Consider the following 23,914-nt stretch of genomic DNA (forward strand, 5'->3'; position numbering starts at 1 on the left):
TTCCAGAGATGTCACGTGAAAAAAAAATGGCCATATTTGTGGTGTTTCAAAGTTTGTCGTTGACGTATATTCTAAAATGATTTTGTTTTCTTTTTGTTACACCCTGTATATTAGTTTCCTTGATTGTCGAGTGAAAACGAGCAAGGTCTATAGTATTTAGATTTTTTTATTTGCACTGGAAATTATCTTTTTGTATCACCCTGTATATTTGTTTTCATTTTCAATAACGTAGAAAATTAACTATTTGCTAATTTCCTTATTCCGGTAGAACTGTACGAAGTGGTACTTGCTTATATGTGCGCGGCTTAGCAGGTCGTAAGTCCTGTTTCAATATGGCGACATGTATTCTGTTGACTTGTAAAGTCTAAACTTGTATTCTATTGTTAATAAAGAAATAGTAAGATATATTGACTTCTTTGATTTGTGTACCCCTTCTATCATTTCAGGAACAGGTCTCTAAGAGAGTTCCCTCTCTCAGGGGTGATCCCCACTATAAAAATTGTTAAAGTATCCTGTGTGATTTGTGTGCTCCTTCTTTCATTTCAGCTACAGGTCAGAACTTGTAAGAATATTTTTAAGTGTCACCTCTCTTGAGGCGACTTAAAACTTAGAAATATTTGAACAAGACCTTATGAGGATTGTCCTTATAAGGAGTTCCCTCTCTCTGGGGGTGATCCCCCACCATAAAAATTGTTGATATGCCTGATAATTTCGGGGATGAAGCGCAGAGACATCGCAGCTGTAGGATGGGCCGGGAGCAATGGACGAATTGAAGCAGTGGGCGATCGACCAGAGCGCCGGAGGCGCTCTGGGAGATCGACCTGTGACTGTCTTATAACGACACGTGCCAAAAAATTTAAAAATCTGATCCTCCCCTGGTTCTCTTTCTTCTATCTCCTCCTCTTCTCTACTCAACTCCTCTGTTGTTCTCTTCCTTCTACTTTTCCTATTCTCTACTACTCTCATTCTTCTATTTCTCTGATCTCCCGTTCTCCATTTACTCTCTTACTTCTCTTATTTTGCCTCCATTTGTATATCAACTTCTCTTATATTTCGTTGCAATTCATATATGCAACCCAAATTTCACCTGATATTTTTATATTTGAGAAAAATGCCTTCTATACCTGGGATTCGACCCGTGTTTGCTAGCATGCCAGCAGGTGCACGTCTCCACTCGACCACCGAGTGTTTTTGTTATTCATATTTGATTCTTCTATTTATGTTTCTACTTTAATCATGTTATTAAAAACAACAACACAATTCAAGGAACAGTTAGTTATGTTATACCCGCTGCACACATAAAATTTCTATGCCATATTATTTAAAACTGAGTATTTAAAAACAACAACACCTGTATACTGCACTGGTAAACATACTATCATACATACAAACGTATGCGCTGATTTGCATTCAAAACCCGTTCTGAAAACGACAAAGAGGATTCATAAAGAAATGTGCTTGCACATTTTATTATTAATTTTGTATTTTATTAAAAGCCATACAATCAAGAGTCAATTTCAATTATTTCATGCTGTTAACTTATTCACTAGTGTAAGTGATACTAATGTTTTGTGATACTATGTTGTGCTTATTGGACAGTGTGCAATTGAAAAGGTGTTATGCGCGGAACATGTCCTTCCAAAACAGCACAGTATCACAACAGCTTCCTATAGAATTTAAAAGTTGTTTGTGTTAGTTGAACTGATGTTACTTACATTATTGTTAAAACTTATAAATGTATTTTCACTGAGAGCGTATTTAGTCAATTTGCACTGGATTTCGGTTAAAAGAGCTTGCAAACTTCTTTGTACACGAGAAACACACATGGTTTCATTCGACGAATTGATAAATGAATAATAAATCCAATAGAATTTTGAAACCGTCGGAAAATATCCGACGGCTGACCGCACACACTCGTGCACATGCTCGTCTGAATTCTATTCGCGATAAACCACTTATTAGTTGTGTGCTGTACGCACTTGTTATTACGAAATACTCTCGATGATTAACCGACTTTCATGCTACTACCGAATTAAAATTAGAAAAGCCGACAAGAGTGTCGAGAAAAGACCGCGAGGCAACACATGCTCTCCGCACAACAAGCACGGCTAACTAAATCACTGGTACACAGGTACATACTCGTGAACTACGTGTATCCAATGTACGCTGCGCGCGCACCTCATCTAGTATATACGGAGTATGCATGTTATGTTTACATTCCATTTATTTAAGGAAAGTCGGAAGTGCTTTTGTACATGATTGGAAGTTATACATAACAAATGTTATTTAAGATTCAAACCGTGGATTAAGAATATAGATTCAAACGTCCATAATGTCCATTCTTGGGATAATAATTTGCCATGTGATGCCGTGAGGTTATGAGAACACATATTTTACCATCATTAGCAAACCAATGGACAAACTCGTAAAAACTTTTTCACTATTAAAATGTACATTTTATTGTTGATGATTGTAACTTTTTTAGATTGAGGAAATTACTACCTTAGGTTGTGAATCCAAAGAAGATGCCACTTTATGTGCTTTAACATATTTAGAACTCCTGAGAAGTATATTTCAATGATTGAATTTATAATTGTGATTTCTTATCAATAAATATATTCCCTAGGACAGGATAAACAAACTCTTTCTGATACAACCTTTCATTTTAATGGACATATTAAAAAGGCATATTGTCAGACAAGAGTGGGTGAGAAAAGTGGACCAATGAAGTTATTTGTTCCTATAAGCAGTTCATTGGCTTTGAATCCTCAAATTTGGGATGATTATTTTGCTTTAATTACTGACATACACATACCAAATTGGTAACATAAAAATGCATTGATTGCATATGTACATTTATTAAATTTATGTGTTTTAGTGTGGTACTGGTTATTTGGGAGGCTGATAGTACTTTTGTGTTTTATGAAATATCAAAAGGATTAGGATCACCTCCAAATAAAAAAAGTAATAAACAATCACGTCGAAAGAAATCAATGGTGCAAAAGAAAGTTACGGAAGTACCTGAACTAAAAAGACAAAAAGATACATCTGATGTACCTGGGCCAAGTACTGAATCTTAAAAAAGTGTTCTTGTTTATTGTTTAATGTTCATTATGCAGTTCTATCTTTATGAATTACATACTTTATAATTCAACTTATGATGTACAGTATTAAGTTTCATGATATTTCACCCATTCATGCGCTCTACTGAGTCGTTTAAAATCACTCATATTTATATGGAAAGTATAATTTATAATATGTATATTAAAGCATTGAAAAATTAGGTAAATATGTACATAAATATGTTGATTTATTACGATTAATAAATGTAATGTGTGTATATCGTCTACAAGGCAATAAAGACTAAGAATACTAACAAGATAGATAAAAGTGATTGTCCATAATGTTAAACTTGCAATTTCACAGAGTCTAATAAATAAAATAAATTTACTCAGTTCAGGCTTGAAATGCAACAAATTTATGAACGCTCATAGTTGTAAGGGATTATAAAAGCTAATGAATTGCTATCATTAATACAACATCAGTTGCAGGCGCCTTTAAATCGCACTTGCAACCGCTATAAACAAATGGAGGCACATTATGCTACATCATACACCATGTAATTCATTATTTGCGTTGCTTATAAATAGAACTGTTCTTTCATCAATAAACATAAAATGGCTTTTTCTTTAGGCTTTCATTACATTGAAAATTGTTACAAATGCTAAAATTCACATTTTCAATATTATTAGATTAATTATTGTTCAGTTATAGATTATGCAGTCTTTGCTTATACCTTGATAATGTTAATTTTTTGCATTCGCGACCAAAACTTTTATTGGGTTGCTTCCGCCTTGCAAAGCACTTGTTATATTTCAGCTTGTCCGATTATATTATCACCAATTTATGAAATCTCAGTATCACTTCTCTCGTATTTTCAAATAGATATGCATCGATCATTTCCATAATCTCTTTCGTTTCTTATCATGCTTGGCTGGAAAATATAGTGCAGCCACTTGAGATCTTACTAAAAACTATCAATTAACAATGCTTACAAATTGATTTAACATTTCATTATCATCTAAACTTGATCTAATTCAATTGCTTCATTCAATGTTGGCATTCTTTCAATTACTTCATAGAATTCGGAAACAATAAAAAAAGAGTTGGCTTTGTAACAAAAATCATTGCATGTGAAAGATGAGCTTTAGTTCGCAGCGCGCTTCCTTCTCATTTTGTTCGTTTTGCTGAAACGTGCAACAGCTAACGTTGGCATTATCAGCACCAATCAGCCATATAGGTGAAATCTTTGAAAAGAAGTTGGTCCTTGTCAGTCAGTATTCGCGGTTCTTTTGGCGGCGAGAGCGCCGGTTTTTCGCTCGTGAACTCCTCATCAAAGTTACTTACGTCTTCCAAACAATCCTGAAAATAACAATTTTAATTAATTTGTTATTCTTAAATCAATAATCGTTCAATACGTACGACAGTAGGTACGAATGGTGGTTTGACTTTACGATGAAGCAGGTCTTCCCAATTGATCATCCTGAAGAACGCCTGCTTACGTACATCCTCAGCGTCTCTATCACTTGAACCCAGACGGCGGTCAGGATTCTTTCGCAACAACTGAAATAAAGTAACGTTAATGTAAAAACTCTAGCTTAACGCCGCCCAATTTTAAATTACTCTTCTCATAATTGCAATTGCTTCCAAACTCAGGAACCTAGGATAACGAACTTCCTCGTTGACAATAGAATCAAACACCTCCTCTTCGTCCTCGCCAGGGAACGGACTCTCACCGACTAACATTTCAAATATAAGCACACCAAGTCCCCACCAATCCACAGCACGTGTATAGGAAGTTTCTGTAAGGACTTCCGGCGCTAAAAATTCTGGTGTTCCACAAAAAGTCCCGGTACGATCACCGAAGCCCATTCCTTCCTTACAAAGACCGAAATCGGCAATTTTTACGTATCCCTCTGTATCAAGAAGCAAGTTATCCAGCTTCAAATCGCGATAAATAATTTTGTTTTCGTGTAAGAATTGCAATCCAAGCACGACGCACGAAGCATAGAAGACTGCGCGTGGTTCGGTGAAGACGTCGGCGTGTATGTGCATCATAAGATCTCCACCGGCCGCGTACTCCATTACAAAGCAGACGTGCTGCTCTGTCTGGAAGCACGAGAAGAGGTTGACCAGGAACGGATGGCGAATCGAATTAGCCACTTCAAAAATGCGCTTTTCTGAGAGTAGCGATTCGACTTCGTCGCGCGCAATTATATCTCCCTTCTTCAGCGCCTTGATCGCAAAGTATTCGCCCGTGTTGCGGTACTGTGACAGAATAACTTTGCCAAAGTGACCGCGACCCAGAACGCTGATCAATTTGAAGTTCTCCATTGTCATGCCGATCTTCGGCATGGAGAGCCGGCGTGATTCGTACGATGTGGTTCGACTAAGTTCACGTGCAATAGGACGACGTGGTTCCACCGCCTAGAATGTATGAATACATTAGTTAGAATTATTGCTGTGATATTTACAAATCCAAGAAAACTTGACAAGCAAAACATCATGCAGAGTCGTATATTCTTGACTTCTCCTCATCCAAGATTGTGACAGCTCCAAAGTTAGTTAGTGCAAACGTGCAAATTTCAACAAAAAGTGCTAGAATACCCAAAACAACTAAAGAAAACCACAAAAGTCTACCTCGTCGTCGTCGGGAAACTCGACCACCGGTTCAGAAACCGGCAGCTCGACATGGTACTGATGCTGATGATGGTGTTCATAACTAACCGGAGTGTTGGGCGTGCTCGGAATGATTAGAGGCCCCACCCGCGTTTCCCGTTCGTCTAGGAAGTCAAACGCGCTCAACGCCGCGTTCTAGAAATACACGAAGAAATTGCATACGGTGTGCGCATCGAAAAAGAAAAATCTAGCATTCACTACGTGATCCATCACTTTGAACCGAAATTTGTATCTAATACCACAACCAAAATAACCTACCTCATCTTCCAACGAATTCATCCTTGGTGGTAATGGAGGCGGAGTTTGCGGAGGCTGCATCTTTCTAGGAGCGGGCGCTGGAGGTGTCTCCACAGGAAGCATAGGTGCCCCCAATCCTAATGGCCGCTGACCACCAAGCCCGCCAATCTGGGGATCGGGAATTTCACCCGGTGTTTCCGCCTTGTCCTCAGCTGGTTCGGAATCCGATTTGTGTGATTCTGGAGGACTAGGTGGTTGCGGATTTTCACCTTTGCGTTTTAGTAGACGACCCCAAGTAGCAACATTGATGTTCATTTGGTTGGCACGCGGGAAATTCTTAATTTCCTGTTTGAATATTTTGCGCTGTCGTTGCAGCTTTGGCCGTTGCGTGATCATCGGGTTAAGGAATTTGATCTCAGCGAATAATAACCCTTGCGGTTCTAATTGCAGCGCCATGCCGTGGCGTACATCATCTATAAACTCTTCTAGTTTTAGAAATTTAATGGCGCACAACGATCGCCAGTCTTTCCAATAGATGCCAATCTCTAGCTCTCGCGATTTGTCTAGTTCAATTGAAAATCTAAATAAAAAATACCATGTGAGCCTTAGAATATGTTTAGTTTATTTCTACAATTACCTCTGGTCCCAAGCTTGTTGTGAACATGGTTTCCAACTGGTTTGGCCCACAAGTTGGTTGTCCAACTTGATCAGTGCCATAATTTCATTGCTGATTTCGTTCTTTACTATGTAGCTTTTAGAGGAACTGCGACCCGTGACGCCCTTCATAAATCCCCTAAAGTCGCTGGGGCTGGAGGTGACATCGCGATCCCGCATGGATCTACCTGGCACCTCCTCCAGCAAATCTTGGCAACCCATGAGACGAACCTCCAGCGTGCCAGTCACAGCCGCCGTCCGGTTAAACGTCGATAGTGATGTATTGTACTTTTTGTCTGACGAATCGAATGGTTGTAAGCTGGTGTACACTGTGTGTGGACTTGCAGCTTGCACATTCTGCAGTTCGCGCTTGAGCAACTCGGCGGCTCGACTATCGGGCGGCAATTCATGCCGACGCAGTTCGAGGGACTTTTTTAGGAGGTCTAGTTTCTTGCTACTTGCAGACAAACTAGCTTGAGCCTAGAAACAAGATATCATCATATTAAAAACAAACTCTCAACGAACAGGAAACTATGACACCAGTACTCACATAAATGCAGGGAGACAATATGTACAATTAACGTAAAAACAGGTACCGGTAGAGGTTAAACAAAGTAACTTTTCTGTGAGGTTTTTGTGAGGTATTTAGTTTCACGCACATTTTGGTACAAGTGGTAAGAGAACGTAAAAGAAAAGTGCACAATTATGAAAAGAGAACATTGCAAGTAATTAAAAGTCCGAATAACCTAGACACGTGACACTTCTATTGCCCTCCTTGTCCGGCAATGTTCGTTCCTCTGGCGGGACCGACCCGCGCCCCGCACCTTTCCAATTGAAAAAGTTGCTGTGACTGTCTACGGACCGGGCGCGCGATCGCGAACCAAATCGTGCAAAATACTCGCGACAGTGATCGCACGTGCAGTCAGGATTTTTCGCTGGACCAATGTGATGTCCCGGCTTCTTAAACACGTCCACAATTCGACCAAACTTTCGTGCAATTTCACGTTGCTCCGTGAACACGCCAGGAAGAATAGTAAATGGAGCCCTTAGCGCTGGATTGGCGGACATTTTCTTGTTTACAATTAGGATACTTGGAGATTTGCAAGCGGTAACCATCCTAGAAGCTTCATCAACCAGTAAGGCACCACGCATGGGATTCTGGTCATTACTTGTTCTATTCTGATTAAAATAATTAGATTTGTTTCCGGTTTCCATGTTATTATTGGTATCCTCAATTAATTTCTTCTTTATATCTTGTGGACGTCGAGGTACCGCTTTGTCATTAATAAAACTCCATCCCTTTTCGGAACCTGCGTCCGAGTAATCAGAATCAGAATTACTAGCTTGCTGGTCAGTTCCCAAGCGCTTTTCAAAGTATTCCCGCATCTTTTGTTGTTGCAAATGCTGTTTGCGTTCTTCCTGAGGCGACCGCCATTGTTTTTGCTTCTGATTCTGCCAAATATTCTCCATTTGAAGAATCCTAGACTTATCTTCCGAATCGGCATATTCAAAACTATCGCTCATTTGAACACTGGGTGTCTTCAACAAATCAATTTCGGGCTGTTCGTCTATACTCGATCTGGTCGCGTTTAGTTGATTAGTTAACGATGTCAATTTTCTGGGTACAAAATCTAAACTATCAGTTTGAGCCAGACTTGATCGACTCCAACTGCCTAAATCAGAATATGTGTCTTTCCAGGATGTATCATCAGGTACATCCGGTACGGAAACAGACATGGTAGACCAAGATGGCGGAACGGACGAGCAAAAACTTGAAGCGAAATCACGCGAGTCGCGCATTCCAGAAAAGGAACTTCTCGAAGGATAACCACTACTCAATCCATCATTGATTTCCTCCGGTTCCGCCAGCGGCGGAGCTGTTGACTTTGTCAACTTTTCGCTGCTAGAAGCGGAATTTTGTTTCATATGAAATGGCAAATTGTCTTCGGAGCGCTTGTGGGTGATGCGCACCTTCCCAGACTCAAACACAGTCTGCGGAGATGATCCAGTCTTTTCATCACTGCAGTTTGATGAACTAGAGGAAGAATCAGAATCCACTTCAGTTCCAGTGCAATAAACATCTATATGTACGGTGCGTGGTTTCTTGTTGGGATCACTAGAAGCCGAAGTATTCGAATTTTTCATTTCTTTTGGAGTTACCGGCGTTTTGAGCGGTGCTTGAACTGGTGGGTTTCTTACAATACGTTTAGGTGCCGTCTGAAAATAAATTGACCCAAAATTTATTATAAATGGATCACACTTAAACAGTGTTAATAATTACCATCCGGGATGAATTCAAGCTGTCCGGTGTAAAAGACGAAGCAGAAGATTCATTCCCACGTTGAAAAACTGGTTCAGTTCTACGACGAACATTATATGCGCCACGTTTCTTTAAATTTCTTTCCCTGTAATCTTTGTTGTTGTTTGCTTTGGCGTTTTTGAAATCAAAACTATCCATGCGTAGAAACGGAGAAGTGCTCTTGTCGATCATTTCGTAGGTTTGAACGGCCGCATCCCGCGACTTTTCCATTCTCGGTGGCGAACTCCTAGAGCGTTCATTATCTCTCACATTAAAAGTGCTAGCCCTGGAAGGCCGTTTGCTGACGTACTCTTCGCTTTCAGGCACCGGTGAAAACCGCAAATCCTCGCCATAATTGGAATGGTAGCACCAGGGATCCCCACAGCCGTAGTAGGCGTCTTTGCCGCATTTACGCTGCTCGCACCTGAGCGTGGGCGTTTGGCAGCGCAGGCTATGCGTGCGCGAAGTGCTCCCCTGACTGTGGGCCTCTGAATCATCTTGCGAAGGCTTCAATTCCACTACATTCGTGGAAAGTACTATACTACATGTGCTCCTGCAACGTCTATTCTGAAGGTTTTGTTCTCGTAGTGCGTCAAGAGGTAATCTCCCATGTACATAATTACTATTGGGAGAAATTTCACTACCGTACCCGGACGAGTCCATGCCAGGACCTTTGGTATTATCGCGAGAAACCGGTGGCGACGAAGTAAAAATCATGTTACCCTTCTGAAAACCATAACTTGATTCATGTTCCTTCTGTGGTGGAGAATCCTGCGAGGACCATGTGTATACCATTCGCACACCGTTTTCATCTTGTTCGGTGTGAGCCTGAGGCGTGCTTGTAGTCTCCGTGACGCCATCATGACTTATTGTAAACTGAGCGTGGACAGTCCATTGTTGAGAAGGATCTGTCCCTGCTGATGAAGCCGTTTTAGACCCAAACATTTTCTTCGATGGGTGCTGCACTTCGATTACATAATTATCCGTACTTTAGTAGAGTTCACTGACTTAATTGTGACGACGGGAATGTAAATGTAAGTCACACCCAGAGAGCGAAATCGTGATGACCTATTTAAAGTATGCGTAAAGCGGCCACTGGTCGGACGATTCGGTTTGCACTACAGGTGCGTTCACGATGTTGCAAGTTTTGCGTTAACCTGAGTCCCGAGAGCTAGGTGGAAATGATGAAAGTGGTCCGAAATCAATGTCGTCGTAATGTGAACGCGCAATATGTAGTTGGCAATATTTCGTAATGTAACGCTATGATGTATATAAATAGCTCGTGCACTACATCAAGCTTGCAATCCTTGTGTTTGTTGCTCTCTTCGTTATTTGCACTTTAAAACTGTTAAAAACTGCACTGATATTTAAACAATAATTGCACACTCGTTCAATTATTTCTCCGTCACTTAATCCTTCTTCTCTTAAAACTCGTATCGCTTATCCAGATGGATCGTTTCACTCGTAAATCACTCGTTTGAGTTAATATTCTCATTCGACAAATGTTGCGCGTTTCAAATTCTCGTTCGTATAACAACGCACGCACACCGATTGCTCGTACAATCGGTCGCGTACTGAAAAGCTTTGGAAAGCTTCATACGGTCTGCGCATCTAAGTCCGTACGCCGATCGACGCTGCGTTTTTGGCAAGCAAACACCTCGGAAAAACGCCGCGGCTACGAAATCTACGCGCGCGCGACTTAAATGCGTAGGAAAACAAAACTTATAGCATGAAATCGACGAATCCGAGCGTCGGAAAAAAGCGTTGCGTTCATACGCGCGGCGGCGGATTGCGAAACTGCTCGACTTCAGAATACCTCCGACATTAGGCACGTATAAAATTAACCGATCACAAAAAAAAATAAAAAGTGTGGCAAGAGGAAAGAGGAGGCGGGAAAAGGTTTCAAGAATAACATAAAACTATGACAACTAATTTGGGTCCAGTGGAAACACCCACCTCTTGCAGAGCTTTCTTGTCCGACTTTTCCTTGCCGCCATTTTGCAACAAGCGAATCACATTTTTGGCTCCTTCAACAACGGCTGCCTCGATGCGCAGACGGTGTCTAATGTCGTCGATCCGCTCTTCTAAAGAAGTTTCCAGTTCCCTGGCATCGCCGTTTGAAGATAAATCGTGAATAGAACCGCTGTGGTGTTTATTGTTAATATTATGTTTTACCTGCCATTAAAAATAATCACCAATTATAAACCAGAAACTAGAACCACACACGAACAAAAAAAAATCTAACATACTTTAAGAATACGCATTTGTAGGAAGTTTATTTTTGCCTTGGAATCCAGCAGCATTTGCTGCGCTTCCGCGAGTAATTTCTTATCGCGTGTGATGCTTTGGATCATATTTTCAGTGCCCTGTTTCACTTTGAGCTCAATGTTCAGTTGCTTCTCCAGCGATTGCAATCGCGGATCTTGAAACGCGCCATCTTGTCCTTTCTGGTGTGATGATAACGGCGACGAAATCATAGAGTCTGTAAACAATTACATATAAATCACGCATTGAGTTACGGTTATTGAAACCAATTAACTGTTTATTATTAGAAACAATGGCTTCGCTCGTCATTAGTTGCAGCCGCATTATCGTGCCTTCGCTTTAATTGCAAATATCTAACATCACATATAAATGGCTATATCGGCCGCGTTTTACCATTAGTGAATAGAATAAGTTTATAATAAAGTAGGTAACAATGCTATCAATAAATCAATAGTTAAGTTCAATATATCAGCGCACGAAGCAGCAGAATGATTCAATATGGCGAAATCATGGAGCGTTTAAAAAAGTGTAAAGTTTAAGGACGCACGGCTTTCATTGCATTGAAGATATACTATTGAACTACATAATTAATACTAGAGACCCATTTTAAGAACAATGTCAGCGGGGCCTGCCTTTATGCGATGTCCCAAACTGACCCGATGAGAGAGTAAAAGAGAAAAGAAAGCATCAACCGGACTGTTCGATCATTCAGGCACGACTGAGCAGATTCGCTGCGCGCTGCCCTTTTATACCTACGGTCGACCCGCAAAAAGTGGTGGGGGAAAGCGCGCCAGCCAATGCTTGCTCACGACTACGCAGCTCTCGCAATCAGGTGCAACCTGTAACTCCCCCCCCCACCACCACTACACACCCCCACCACATTGTACTGGTTGCCCGCAGGTATAAAAGGGCAGACCGAAGTGCGCTAAACACTCAGTTCTGCCTGAGTCGTCCAGGAGAAAGGTCGCAGGGTTCATCTCTCTTTGGGTGTTTGAGTCGAGTTGCGGGAATATCCAGCTCCCCTTAGATTATGTTGTAAATTTATTTACTTTATTAGTTTTAAATCAATATGTAACTATTGATGTAACTTTGACCGCACTTAAAATTAATGCCGTGCAGAAAGCAATAAAACTAATAAAGTTATTAGAATCATTTGCAGCAATGAGCTTCCGTTCTACTCTACCACACAGCAAACTCAATGAGCATATTGAGCAAACAAACGTCTGCGCGCGATTGCTAAATTTATTCCTTCGTGCGCTTCCTCTCCGCTTGCAGTGTGGTGTACGGTAGCGGCGTGTGTAAATTCTTTCGCGATGTAGTCAAGCACTATAATCGGGCGTTATTATCGTGGCATTTGTAGCGCCGCGCGCGCACTTCGATTGCCCGGCTTTTATTGGCTCGGGCGCAAGTTCCTAGCATGTTCTAATTAACAGGTAATTAAGTCTACGCGCCACTTTGCGTGTCTGCCTAGAGGTTCGTTCGCCTTTTCGCGTGTAAACCTGTTGCTGCGATTTGCAAAACGCGTCAAACACCGTTAATAACAATGCATACTTTATTACCAAACCAAAATCAACATATCAATTCAACGCGTTTGGTACACATGTTATGTTTTCGTTCACCTGTTTACTGCATTAAAAATCTTCAATTGTAGTTTATGTAATAGCTGTGATACTATAAGATTACGCAAGGCTTGTCGTGCTGAGAACCACGCAAACAACATATTAATGACAAAAAGCGTGTGACACTGTTTTTGATTTGAATTGAATTACTATTTACCAACTGCGTATAATGTTGGTATTCATTGAATGAAAATTATGAATGTAAAAATTGTTGGCAGAAATTAACGCCGAAGATGCGTTCTGCGTACGAACCGCAACATTCAGTAAAATTAGGTCGCTTTTTTCGACTTGTAAAGTTCTATTTTAAACGCCAAGCTAAGCGGCAGACGCAAACAATTTAATATATAAGAACACACGTGCGAGTTTCGACATTTTCCGGCTTTCAAATGGCTTCGTATAAGTTTTGCAAGCTGTGAAGCAATTTATCTCGAAAAATAGAAACAATTCGCATAAATATAACACAAAATGTAAATGTTAAACAACAATAATAATGATATTACTAACTGACCTCCATTGGTAGGTAGACAAGACGGCGAGCTTTGGCCCTGGGTCAAGATAATCTGCGATTCCAACTCTGAAAGCTCATACTTCAGCTCGGCCAGTTTGGAGTTGGCGTTCTTGACAATAACGCTGACATGATTGAGCGACTTGCGATCGGTGGCCACCTCGCGCAGCTTCTCAGCACCCTCTTTAATCTTGAGCTCGCGCCGGATCTCCTTGCGGATGATTTCCTTGAGTTCCTCGAGCTTGCACGCAAGCTGCGAGTCGGGCAGGTGCTCCGTGGGCAGGCCATACTTGTGCGACAACTCGTACAAAACTGGATGACGAATGTAATCACCCTGAAACAGAAAATTCATACCAAAATACATCAGCAACACATTCATAAAATTTCTCAATTTCTATATTAACTATACTCAGTTGAGTTGTGGCACCACGCTCGGGTTATTTAACAATTTAACGCTCGCTCGTTACTATTCATCATTTTATATTATTAATAATAACATTTGATTCGTAGTTTAATGCGCGCTTGTTCTTGCGTTCGTTGACGGCGCGGCGGCGTTGAAACAATAAGTGGAACGGAAAAAGGTAATTGTCGTACGTCACAAGACATTAAACCTGCTCGCAGTGTGCCAATGCAAAACATGAACATGCAATTCGCCGTGATATTTTGTTTTAGCACATTTGAAACGGCGATCATCCAAACAACATCTATGAGAAATTAAAATACAAACGTTCACAAGATGTTATATAATTTGTTCGCAATTAAGCCTTCATGTACAATAATGATATGTCGTGCATTACCTTGATGCAAAACTTTGTCGTGCACTTTGAACCGCTTCTTCTTTCGCGCATGTATCGAATTAAATCAAGGTAATTTCAGTCTCGCGCTCGCATCTGCAATTACGATCCAAGGACGAAAATGCTTAATTTGAGAAGCATCACATCACGTGCAAATTTAAACAGCACAATTTGACTGACCATCAGGTAACAGCAACAACAACAAAAAAAACATGGCATTAATTTTAAATTTGCACATTTTGTGTATAAAACTGAATAAAAACAGGAAATGTTTCATCTGCAAGCAAATAGTGTGTGCATAATAGTAAAACATTTCTAGATTTGGGTTAGTGGGTAGTCTTTAGCGCGTGTCTTCATAATGGCTTGTTTTTTTCTCGTTTATGTTACTAACAACAAGTCCACGAGTGAGTATCCGTTCAGAATGTCTTTCTCAACGTATTCCAACACTAATCACTTGTTGTGTTAACCTTAAACGATTCACAAACCCAAAAAACATCTCTAGTAAAACATTTGTGACGCCCAGCAATTTTGGCTCATGTGTGGTCCGACAATCATCACTACAAAATGATTCTATAAAAACCACCACATCTTGTTAGGCAAGTGCACGCTGCTTATTTATATAACACAGCAAGAGCAAAACATCTACGTTGATAAATGTAAAGTTAGTGTGCCAGGAACGGTGTTAAAAGTCTAGTTTACAAACAATTACAAACAATTGCGATTGTTAATATATCATACACATGTGTTTCGATCAGTCTGGTATAGCTCGGTATTATCCAAGTGACCGAATAAAGTCCGAGGCGCGTATTCACAATCGTTCCACTCGTTTTTATATCAACCATAAACAAGCAAACGATGTAAAACGTTTTACAACTCCCCAAACCGGAATTGTGCTAATTGTTGCGCGCGAGCGCTGTCGCATCGCACCAAGGACAATGATTTTCACATTTGCAATTGAAGCATGTTAAATTAAAATTAAAAGGTCATGCGACGCATTAAAATTATGTTTACCGAGAACAAATTGAATTTTAAAGCATACCAAAACGCAAATTAACTTGAATTTAACTTATTTGTTAATTACGCACAAACTATTTGCGTGATAATTACGATATTTCTGAGGTTGATTCACGATAAAATTCCTCATTTATTAGTGTAAAAATTTTGTTTATCAGATTATTCAATATAAAGTTATAAACAATGAAAGATAAATTTCGCAAAAACACATAAATTACTCCTGTCAATTTATGCATAAAAACACCGTTATCAGTTACGGCAAACGCTGATAAGATTCTGAGGTAATTAACATAAATTAATTGGCCCTAAAGTAATTAATCAATAACTAGAAATAATATTTCCCAAGCCACGTAATCATAAAAATCCCAATGTTTGTAAAGATGTGCAACGTAGATCGTGAACTCAGGAAATGATCAATTATTTCAATTTCTACTCAGTGTGGCACGTACACGACAAACTCATCACAGCAAACGTCGTCTCTTCGATAATCTCTTCAACAGAACCGACTAAAACCACACGAAGTGATTGCCACTCAGGAAATGAATCGACGTTGGAAGAAAAGAAACAACTGAACACAACCAACGCAAATCAAAGAGCAAGTAATACTAATACTAATGAATATCCGACTGACAAGGAAGCTATTTCGTGCACAGCAGAAAGCAGCAAACAACAAGTGAGCGGAAACACGACGCATTGGAAACCTTGCTATCGATGAGTCAATTGCGCTTCTTGAACTTACCTAGCCTTAAATGCAGTTTGCCATCCAAGTAAAAAAAAAAAACGTTGAAAATGGAAAGTTGAATCAGATAACAGCTATTAACTGCAATCTACAGACAGTCGATAAAAAACGCAATCAAACAAAAATAGACGATATAAACGTTGTAAAATCTACATTTGATTAAATAAAATAAGTATAGATCATAAAACCTGCACCCTATTTAAATTATGCGTTGTTTTCATAGTAACTAATTTTGATCGGCAGTGAATTCTGTGTTCTATTGTTGTTGTTCATTCATGTCTACGTGATGTGTAAGCAATATAGAAGAAAACAATGATCCTCAACAACTGCACACACAGTTTATGTCGTTAATTTTATTAAACTTTCTAAAACAATTACTTTCGTCGCTGAATTCAATCTCTGGCGTATGAATTACGGTTATTACAGTCGCGCCTCTTCGCGCTGCTCGCACGAAAAGGACGAGCATAAACTTCAGCCCTGGCAGCAATAAAAGTCTCACCATGTTAATAAACCTAGATTTAATTTTAAATAATATGAAAAAAATACACACAACTTCCACTTTGTAATGTGTGCAGATTTTTTTTACTTCGTTCATATATTACACTATTTTTCTTGGAAAGTGTGTGTACGTCTTCTCTTAATGCACGCCGAAACAATAAAAATGTTTAACAAGTACATTTTGAAAACAAAAACGCATTGTTCACACTTTTATAACGCGAGCACCTCTTTCCGATTCTCAGAGTTTCGACGACCGAAACAGTTTGCGAAGCAATAACACACACACATACACATATCGCATCCCAGGAGTAACAATAGTGCTAAAAGTGAAACATTTTCCCACATCACGACTGGAAACGGTGCGATGATAGTGCCGATATAAATAGATTTACATGCGTCTATTCGTGTAATTGCTATATTTGTACACACTGCCTACATTTTGCACAATGTATCTTCCTGCGCTTTACTGATAAGCACACAACTGCGTAAACAATAGTGCACGAAAGGTAAAGAGCACTATTTTGGTCACAATTCATGTCACTTTATATTTATAGCAAATCTATAGAATATATCAACACAAATATAAATATAAAAAATATTTTTAACATCTTCCGCGTTTGATACACAATGGCACTAAATAATTCAATGCAAATATTCAGCGTTGGAAAAAAAGAAAACAGTAATTGTAATAATGCAATAAATAACACATTAATAACGGTATTAAATAAGGCATGAAAGATTAATTTAAACGGAATCAGTTTACGAGCGAGAGCGTGGTACCAACTTGCACACATTGTGAACTATCGCCATAAACGTAATAATAACCGCAATGAATTTATGAAATTGATTTCTAATTGGCGATTGTCATTAATTGCTTTTAATTGATAACGTTCTATCTAGACGCAAAGGCGTCGTGGCTAATCACTCGACTCCCACAGACAATTAAAATTGAGATTTTACGCCGGTTTTATTTTCAGTAGGCATAATAATTAACCCGAGTTAAACATCTTGATTAGATCAAATATAATAATGCAACAAGATTCACTTTGTTTCGAGTTTCAAGAGGTTGAAAGCTCTTTAAACAACTAATGCTAATGACTAATGACTGTAATTAAATCATTAAATTCTAGCAGTATTTGGTGAAAGTTAATTAGTCTCTTACAAAAGTGGCTACTGTCTATATTTTTTATGTCTAGCTACAAGTATGTGCATTGCATAGTTTTAATTCTAATACGCATTATTATGTTGTAAATTTACCATCAGATTATTAACATTCCCAACACTCCCTTTGTGATGTCCATTGTGATCGTTCTTGCCGTTCAGTTTCGAGTGTTTCGCACTGAATTTGCTGCTGATGCTAAATCCGCCGCTGCTGCCGAAGGAACTGCGATCGACGCTTTGCAGGCCGGATTTCTTCAAGACCATCGTCTTCATCATGGTAGAAACTTATCCGCACACTTCTACCACTAATATTCAATAATTAATTATTGCGAATTAATAAAACCACAAATATTTCAAAAAGTAATTTCTTGCGAAAAGCTATTGTTACAGATTACTTAACACATAGGTATTGCAATTTTGTAATTTTCTACATCCGTATGGGCGGCACATGCGCACATGTGTCAATCGTAGGTAATAAAGTAAAACGTAACGCGGCGGCACTCAACAAGATTGACAATATGACAAGACACACAGCATTGCGATGATTTAATGTCGTAATGATGCATTGTGGTCGCGTATTGACGCGTCGATTGACTCGTTTCGAGTGCTAGCGTAAACAGATCGCGTTTGCCACTTGCGTTGTACAATAAGTGCTCGTATTGTAAACAACGTGCTGACAATTGTAAACAAATGCATAATTACTTTGCATCCTATTACATAAATGCAAAATAACCTCTTCAGATATCTACCTCAGAATTAAACATACATTTTTCTATAATTTTGCATTTAAACTGTAACTCTCTGAATATTATCTATTTCTAATATGAATTTAATTAAAAATACCTACAAATTAGTAGCGTGAAAATGTTTAATTTGTAGAATTAACTGTGCCATCTTAACCTACTTAATGCTTTGTCAAAAAATAAAGAAAAAGTAATTTTTAACTTGATTTCTTTAAAAACTCATAAATAATTTGAATAATAGCTTTCATCATGTTTTCTCTTCATTTCTTGTATTCAGTCTAGTTCTATTTTTAGCACACATTCTGTTCGATTTCAATGCCAAGTTTTTTTCTTATTATTACCGCGATGCTCTTAATTTTATTCAATATTCTTCACAAAACGAAGACTACGTTCTCATTGATTCGACACAAATCTGCCAAATCTCAATCTTCCACGATTCGCTTAGTTTCATGGCTTTCAGATCTTTTGGCACATTTCTCAAGTTTCTTCATCAACTAATGGAGTGAATCGACGTGCCAACATACAACACAGTCATGTAAATGCATGTCCCTGATGCACAACATTGAGATTGTGATCCAGATCAGCATTCCGCGGTCGGTTATGCAGATTTTCTTGTGTTTCGCGCGTTTCTTACATTTATGACTCGTTGATTGGACAAGCCACCGTCCAAACAGTTAGAATCTCCGTCGGGTAACCGAGTCGCGCCGGCGGAATATAGAAAAATATTTGCATAAATCAAACTGTAAACGCTTTGTTTTTTTTTTCTGCTTTCTGCGATATTGGAGCTGGCGCAGATTGCCGCAGATGATTTATAGACATCGTTGCGCCTTGCGCGCATAGTTAATTTAAAGTTTCGTGTGTTGAGAAGTTGAGTGATTAATCTACGAGTTATCGACGGGTTTGTGTGTGTTTTTAACAAATTTACGTTTATCTCGCTTCAAGTCGTTGGACTCGAATTACGCTGGCGTATAACATAATGTGTGGGCAACGTGACACAATGCATTGAACCCCTGTGTAATAACTGCGCAAACGTCAAAACAAAACATGGACGAAAGTTTACTAACTTTTGCGTTAAACGTGTCCAATGCGGTAAACAATAATTACTCATAATGGTAACAGAAAAGTAAAAAAAGTTATTAAATATGAAATGCTTACTTCCTTCATTAGTTTTGCGGCCCATGGAATTTTAAATTCCAAAATAATTAATTTACATATTAAAATTAATTTAATTTCTCTGTGCAAATAAACCCCAACTCAAATTTAGACCCCTATACATCTGACACATGTCTCACTTGGGGAATTCATGACATTTGATAGTAAGTAGATGCAAAGAAGAGGCAAGCAATGAGCAAAGTCAGTTTGTATGCCACCGCATGGAGATTGTTCTCGCGTGGACGCGAATTCGTGGTAGTGGCACTCTCCGCTACGCGCCGGCCGGCCCACGAGACGCGCTACAGGTGCTCGAGGTCATGGACATTTGCTGACCGCAAAATATTCGGCGTTTCCTACCTTTCCACTATCACCGGCGCGCCGAAAACCTCAAATTTACGCCTTAATGACTGACTAACCATCGGCCTAACGTAATTTAACCTTTTATCAATCTGATCAAAGAAATCACCGAAATCAATAAAGCAAATGTCGTCCAAACAATAAAATCCTAATAACACTAATGTGAAATTACATTTTTGAAAAAGGATGTGCCAACACACGTGTAATTGGTCTCCACTTCCGGTTGACTTACATTTGATTGCTTGTTTTGGTCATGTCCATGTAACACAATCTCAAAACCCAAATTAAAAATAAATTTACAATACATAAATGGTAACATTCCGCTACATTGCGAAATATTTAGCGCGTACGCGTAAATTTCATTGTTTACTTTACAAAATTTACTTATATTGAAATAAATCAAGGTTTTCACAACACTAGAAGTTGATAACAGTGACAATATAATCTCACCGCGCCTTAAACACAATTATCAGCACGAAATATTAGAATGTTTAACTGTGCTTTACTAAATGTATTGATTTTCTCCACAGAGTACATAAGTTCAACACTTGCCCTCTTTTATTTGCTTTGTGTATAAATACAATTATTATTCCAAGCCAACGAATCCTGGGAATATAAAACTCAATCAGCTACAAATAATTTGTTGTCTGTGCGCCCTATTCACTAGATTGGTTAAAACATTATTTTGAAAAATCCAAGCGGATGAGAATAATGGAGGCGTTTGTGTTTATTTCAATAAACAGCGCATTCGACCGGCGCGAGAATGTGAAATCCCCGATGATGAGCACACAGAGACAGAAGCCGTAGTAATGCTCCACTGCCCTTAATCAAATCACATTATGCGCCTATGCGGTGCAACGCAAAACAACGTAAAACTAACGAATTAAATATATGGAACGCTGAAATCGCATTAGCATTATCTACCTATCAGTAAATTTAGAATTATCTATAAAACCGCAATTTCTAATCTAATAAATCACATTATCAACAAAAAATCATCATTCATTACTTTTAAAATATTTGTGGTTGATGTATTCATATATTGAATATTTTTCTATATTTAAACATATTTTACCCTCGTACATGATTTGACAGGTTAGTTTCTGTACTTTTCACATAACTTTCCTCCACGTATAATCCACGTGTAATGTAATATCAATAAATTCACTTCACACACACTGACTGTGTCAGCAGACAATCTACCCGCACCAACATCGCGAGATGCAAAAAACCGGGTGACGGCTGTTGTTGCAGGGCCCGCGCGACAATTTTTTATGATATATACACACAGCGCGACTGATTAACGGTGTGGCGAGGGCAGACCGCGAACGTAAACTGAGCACTGACTATGTGACTAAAGCAATTGGGCCCGCGACGGACAGAGCCACCACGATTCCACTCTACTTCTCCGACTTCCATCGTGCCATCGCTTCCAACTTCCAACACACACACACATACAAGATACATACACATACGCATGCAATGTACAGGAATGAATATATACGGGCGTACCGTAAATGCATTTCCGACCGTTTCCAGTATAATTACACTCGACGAAGCGCAATGCACGCAATTTGTGCTCACATTCGGTGCGCGGAGTTCTGCTCTCCCTTTATCGGAGGCGCAATGAGATGCGAAAAACATGCAAAATAGCAGTCTAGCAAATAATTACCGAGGGAAATTTTCTGGAAATCGAATAAATCAACATCGACTAAATTGAAATTGCTTAATTTCGAGGCGAGTAAACAAAAGGAAAGGCATAAACTTGCGACATTGAAAATAGCGTCGCAATGTCTGCCAAAGATGCGAAAAACTATGCTGCAAGCCAAGAATGAAAAGTAATAAAAACCAAAATCTTGGAGGAGTTAACGATACCCGAATTATATGCCAGTCGTAAAGCAAGTCGGTGTGTAGTGTTTGTTTCAAATAGAATTTCAACATTTTCCCCACAAATTTAATTTTGTTTTTCTTCCACGTCGACAAAATCAATAACATATAAAATTAGATCTACTTGTGGTTGAATTCTTGCTTTTCCTTTCAACTAATTTAAGTTATCAGCCAATTCAAACATTTGAAATGACACCTTTCAAGTTACATCTCCAACTTCAGCTTCAGCTGTACATATATTCGAAAATTCGTCGCGTTGATGACGCTCTACGCACATGCATGCACATGTTTTACTTTACGCTATTCACATCCACATAAAATTGAGTTACGAAAATAAAGCGCAAACCTTGAATTCGAGATTATCCGCCTTCGGTGTTCGGTTTGGCGTGTACGAAATAAAAATTCGTACAAAATTTCCACACCGTAATGTCACTAAAAACGATTTATTATATTCATGTTATACGTGTATGCTAAGGACAAAAGGTACTTATACGCAATATTGATATGTTGCATTGTTACGCCTTCGCAATTTGATATACCATGTGTAATTTATGTCGTCCAATATTAGCGTCGATCGAATTCAGATTTCAAATTTTCTAGTGGCGCACGCGCGCAATTAAAAAAGCATTTTTTTTTATTGCATGATAACATTAATGCATCTGGATTAAGCTGCGACTAAATAAATGGCCAAGCACAATAGGCGAGTTAAAAAAATTGGAAGAAATTACACACTGTATATCGGGATTTGTTATCTCGGAAGCAAATTTATAGATAGTTAGCAGTTTGTTTTATAAATAAGCGGCTTTTAGTGCGGTTTGATGTGTGATGCTGTTAGTTCTAGACTGTGCTAGAAATAATAAAATTTCTATTATCCTGTTACTAAAATTATAAATAAATTTAATGATTGATGTTTTTAAGTGAACATTTTCATTATTTTTATCTTTTCTCGCCTATGCAAACAGAAATATATTTAGAGGTTACAAATTTTAATTAAAATAAAGTGTTTTTATCTCTGAATTTCCCATTCATCCGTCACACGATTCCCAGCGTGACTCACAAGTTGAGATAAAAGCAGTTCCAAGCGCCTTGCATTTCGAGGTTATATTTTGACATTTGTTCCATTCATGCTGCGAAACTTTCCACCGTTTCGGCAATGTTAAATAGACAAGATACGAATAAATCTAGTGAATGTTATTTCCACCTTAGCAAAACTTTCAGCACCTAGCAACATTATAGATGCATAAATCGAAACGGAATTTGAAATAAAGCAGACTAAACAAAGTCTGGCACCTTTTCCATTTAACCATCACGCACTGGCGCAATAAATTGCGTAATGTTAAACGATTTCAGCACTTGTGTCTCGATTAATTCACAACAGTTACTAAGTGATAAAACAAAATTTGTTTTGGCGACGAGCACTCACCAGGTCGGCCATCTTGCAGTCGCGCGGTCAACTCGACGAGACAAACAACTTCAACATCACTCACTGCTCCTCGCTCCACGGAGATATTTATGTAAGAAAGAGGCGAATTCCTGGCGCGTTTTCAATTTTCTTCTCTGATGTCGACGCCGAACTTTCAGTCAACCTCGTGCGACGCGTAATCTCCTCGAGTCCACGGTCAGGTACTTGAGGTAAACAACGTACTGAGGGTTAGGAATGACGAGCGTACGAGCGCACTGATATGATTAACACCGCAACGAAGGCACGGCGGTCTCTCGCATGAGATAAACAAGTCGGTAGAATCGGTACTGAGCGTTGCGAGCGGTTCCAGGCACAGGGAAATAGGCGTTTCGGCGTTTCTCATATCACAATTGAGCCCACATATCCACATATGATGCGACGCGCACGGCAAAACCGGCGTGAGACGACGGCGTACTGATCGCGGGATTGCGGCGGATTCTACGCCGAAACGCACAAAACCAGCGCGACGGGTGCCGGGCTCGTGATTACGGAGCGGACGCAACAGGCGAGCGGCGCGCCGAACGAACGAACGAGGTGTCCGCCGACCCAACAAACACGCTCGCCCTCGGAACTCGCTACCGCTCGGATGCGAGCGCGAATTTAACTGCGAATTGCGCCCGAAAATATGCCAAGAGACGAGAACGAATAGAGTAAATTCTCCGTACCGGATTACTCATTCGCATAAACATCAGTTAACAATCCGATCATTATTCAATACCTCGCAACATCTTCGGCTTTAGAATTGTCAAATATATCACGTATATAAATATACTTGTAAATTAAATTAGT

The 23,914-nt window shown here is 39.3% G+C and overlaps 3 protein-coding genes across 7 annotated transcripts; 1 reads left to right on the forward strand and 2 right to left on the reverse strand.

The window, feature by feature from the left end:
• Window positions 1–1,882: 1,882 nt before the first annotated feature.
• Window positions 1,883–3,379, forward strand: LOC135794886 (uncharacterized). The gene is made up of 4 exons (XM_065306368.1): window positions 1,883–2,425; window positions 2,486–2,567; window positions 2,627–2,822; window positions 2,879–3,379. Exons 1-4 carry the CDS (start codon window positions 2,414–2,416, stop codon window positions 3,078–3,080), a joined length of 492 nt encoding a protein of 163 aa, XP_065162440.1. The 5' UTR covers window positions 1,883–2,413; the 3' UTR covers window positions 3,081–3,379.
• On the reverse strand, window positions 3,290–23,693 carry Pkn (serine/threonine-protein kinase N). Of its 5 annotated transcripts, none has more exons than XM_065306362.1 (11): window positions 23,087–23,693; window positions 17,621–17,829; window positions 13,322–13,652; window positions 11,179–11,411; window positions 10,886–11,104; window positions 6,614–7,110; window positions 5,998–6,556; window positions 5,701–5,874; window positions 4,684–5,487; window positions 4,483–4,623; window positions 3,290–4,422 (listed from the first exon to the last, which is right to left on the reverse strand). In XM_065306362.1, exons 2-11 carry the CDS (start codon window positions 17,798–17,800, stop codon window positions 4,279–4,281), a joined length of 3,282 nt encoding a protein of 1,093 aa, XP_065162434.1. In that variant the 5' UTR covers window positions 17,801–17,829; window positions 23,087–23,693; the 3' UTR covers window positions 3,290–4,278. The 5 variants fall into 5 exon arrangements, with proteins under 5 accessions (XP_065162434.1, XP_065162432.1, XP_065162433.1 ...); XM_065306360.1 differs by lacking the exon at window positions 23,087–23,693 and adding an exon at window positions 20,860–21,111; XM_065306361.1 differs by lacking the exon at window positions 23,087–23,693 and adding an exon at window positions 20,852–21,111.
• On the reverse strand, window positions 7,262–10,793 carry LOC135794884 (uncharacterized). The gene is made up of 2 exons (XM_065306365.1): window positions 8,912–10,793; window positions 7,262–8,847 (listed from the first exon to the last, which is right to left on the reverse strand). The coding sequence occupies exons 1-2, from the start codon at window positions 9,872–9,874 to the stop codon at window positions 7,360–7,362; spliced, it is 2,451 nt and encodes an 816-aa protein (XP_065162437.1). The 5' UTR covers window positions 9,875–10,793; the 3' UTR covers window positions 7,262–7,359.
• Window positions 23,694–23,914: the final 221 nt, after the last annotated feature.

This window comes from Atheta coriaria, unplaced genomic scaffold, assembly GCF_025399875.1.
Source record: "Atheta coriaria isolate IRGN ID8LTWV9N9 unplaced genomic scaffold, Caltech_Dcor_3.1 hic_scaffold_6_pilon, whole genome shotgun sequence".
NCBI classification, from domain to species: Eukaryota; Metazoa; Arthropoda; class Insecta; order Coleoptera; family Staphylinidae; genus Dalotia; species Dalotia coriaria.

Bases quoted from the DNA above. Each gene is read 5' to 3' on its own strand.
- LOC135794886 (XM_065306368.1), top strand. The intron at 2,568-2,626 runs GTATATTTCAAT...TATATTCCCTAG, and splicing joins ATATTTAGAACTCCTGAGAA to GACAGGATAAACAAACTCTT. The intron at 2,823-2,878 runs GTAACATAAAAA...TATGTGTTTTAG, and splicing joins GACATACACATACCAAATTG to TGTGGTACTGGTTATTTGGG.
- LOC135794884 (XM_065306365.1), bottom strand. From the start codon at position 9,874: ATGTTTGGGTCTAAAACGGCTTCATCAGCAGGGACAGATCCTTCTCAA. The intron at 8,848-8,911 runs GTAATTATTAAC...ATTTATTTTCAG, and splicing joins GCTTGAATTCATCCCGGATG to ACGGCACCTAAACGTATTGT.
- Pkn (XM_065306362.1), bottom strand. From the start codon at position 17,800: ATGATGAAGACGATGGTCTTGAAGAAATCCGGCCTGCAAAGCGTCGAT. The intron at 11,105-11,178 runs GTATGTTAGATT...TTTTAATGGCAG, and splicing joins TACAAATGCGTATTCTTAAA to GTAAAACATAATATTAACAA. The intron at 6,557-6,613 runs GTAATTGTAGAA...TTTTTTATTTAG, and splicing joins CAACAAGCTTGGGACCAGAG to ATTTTCAATTGAACTAGACA.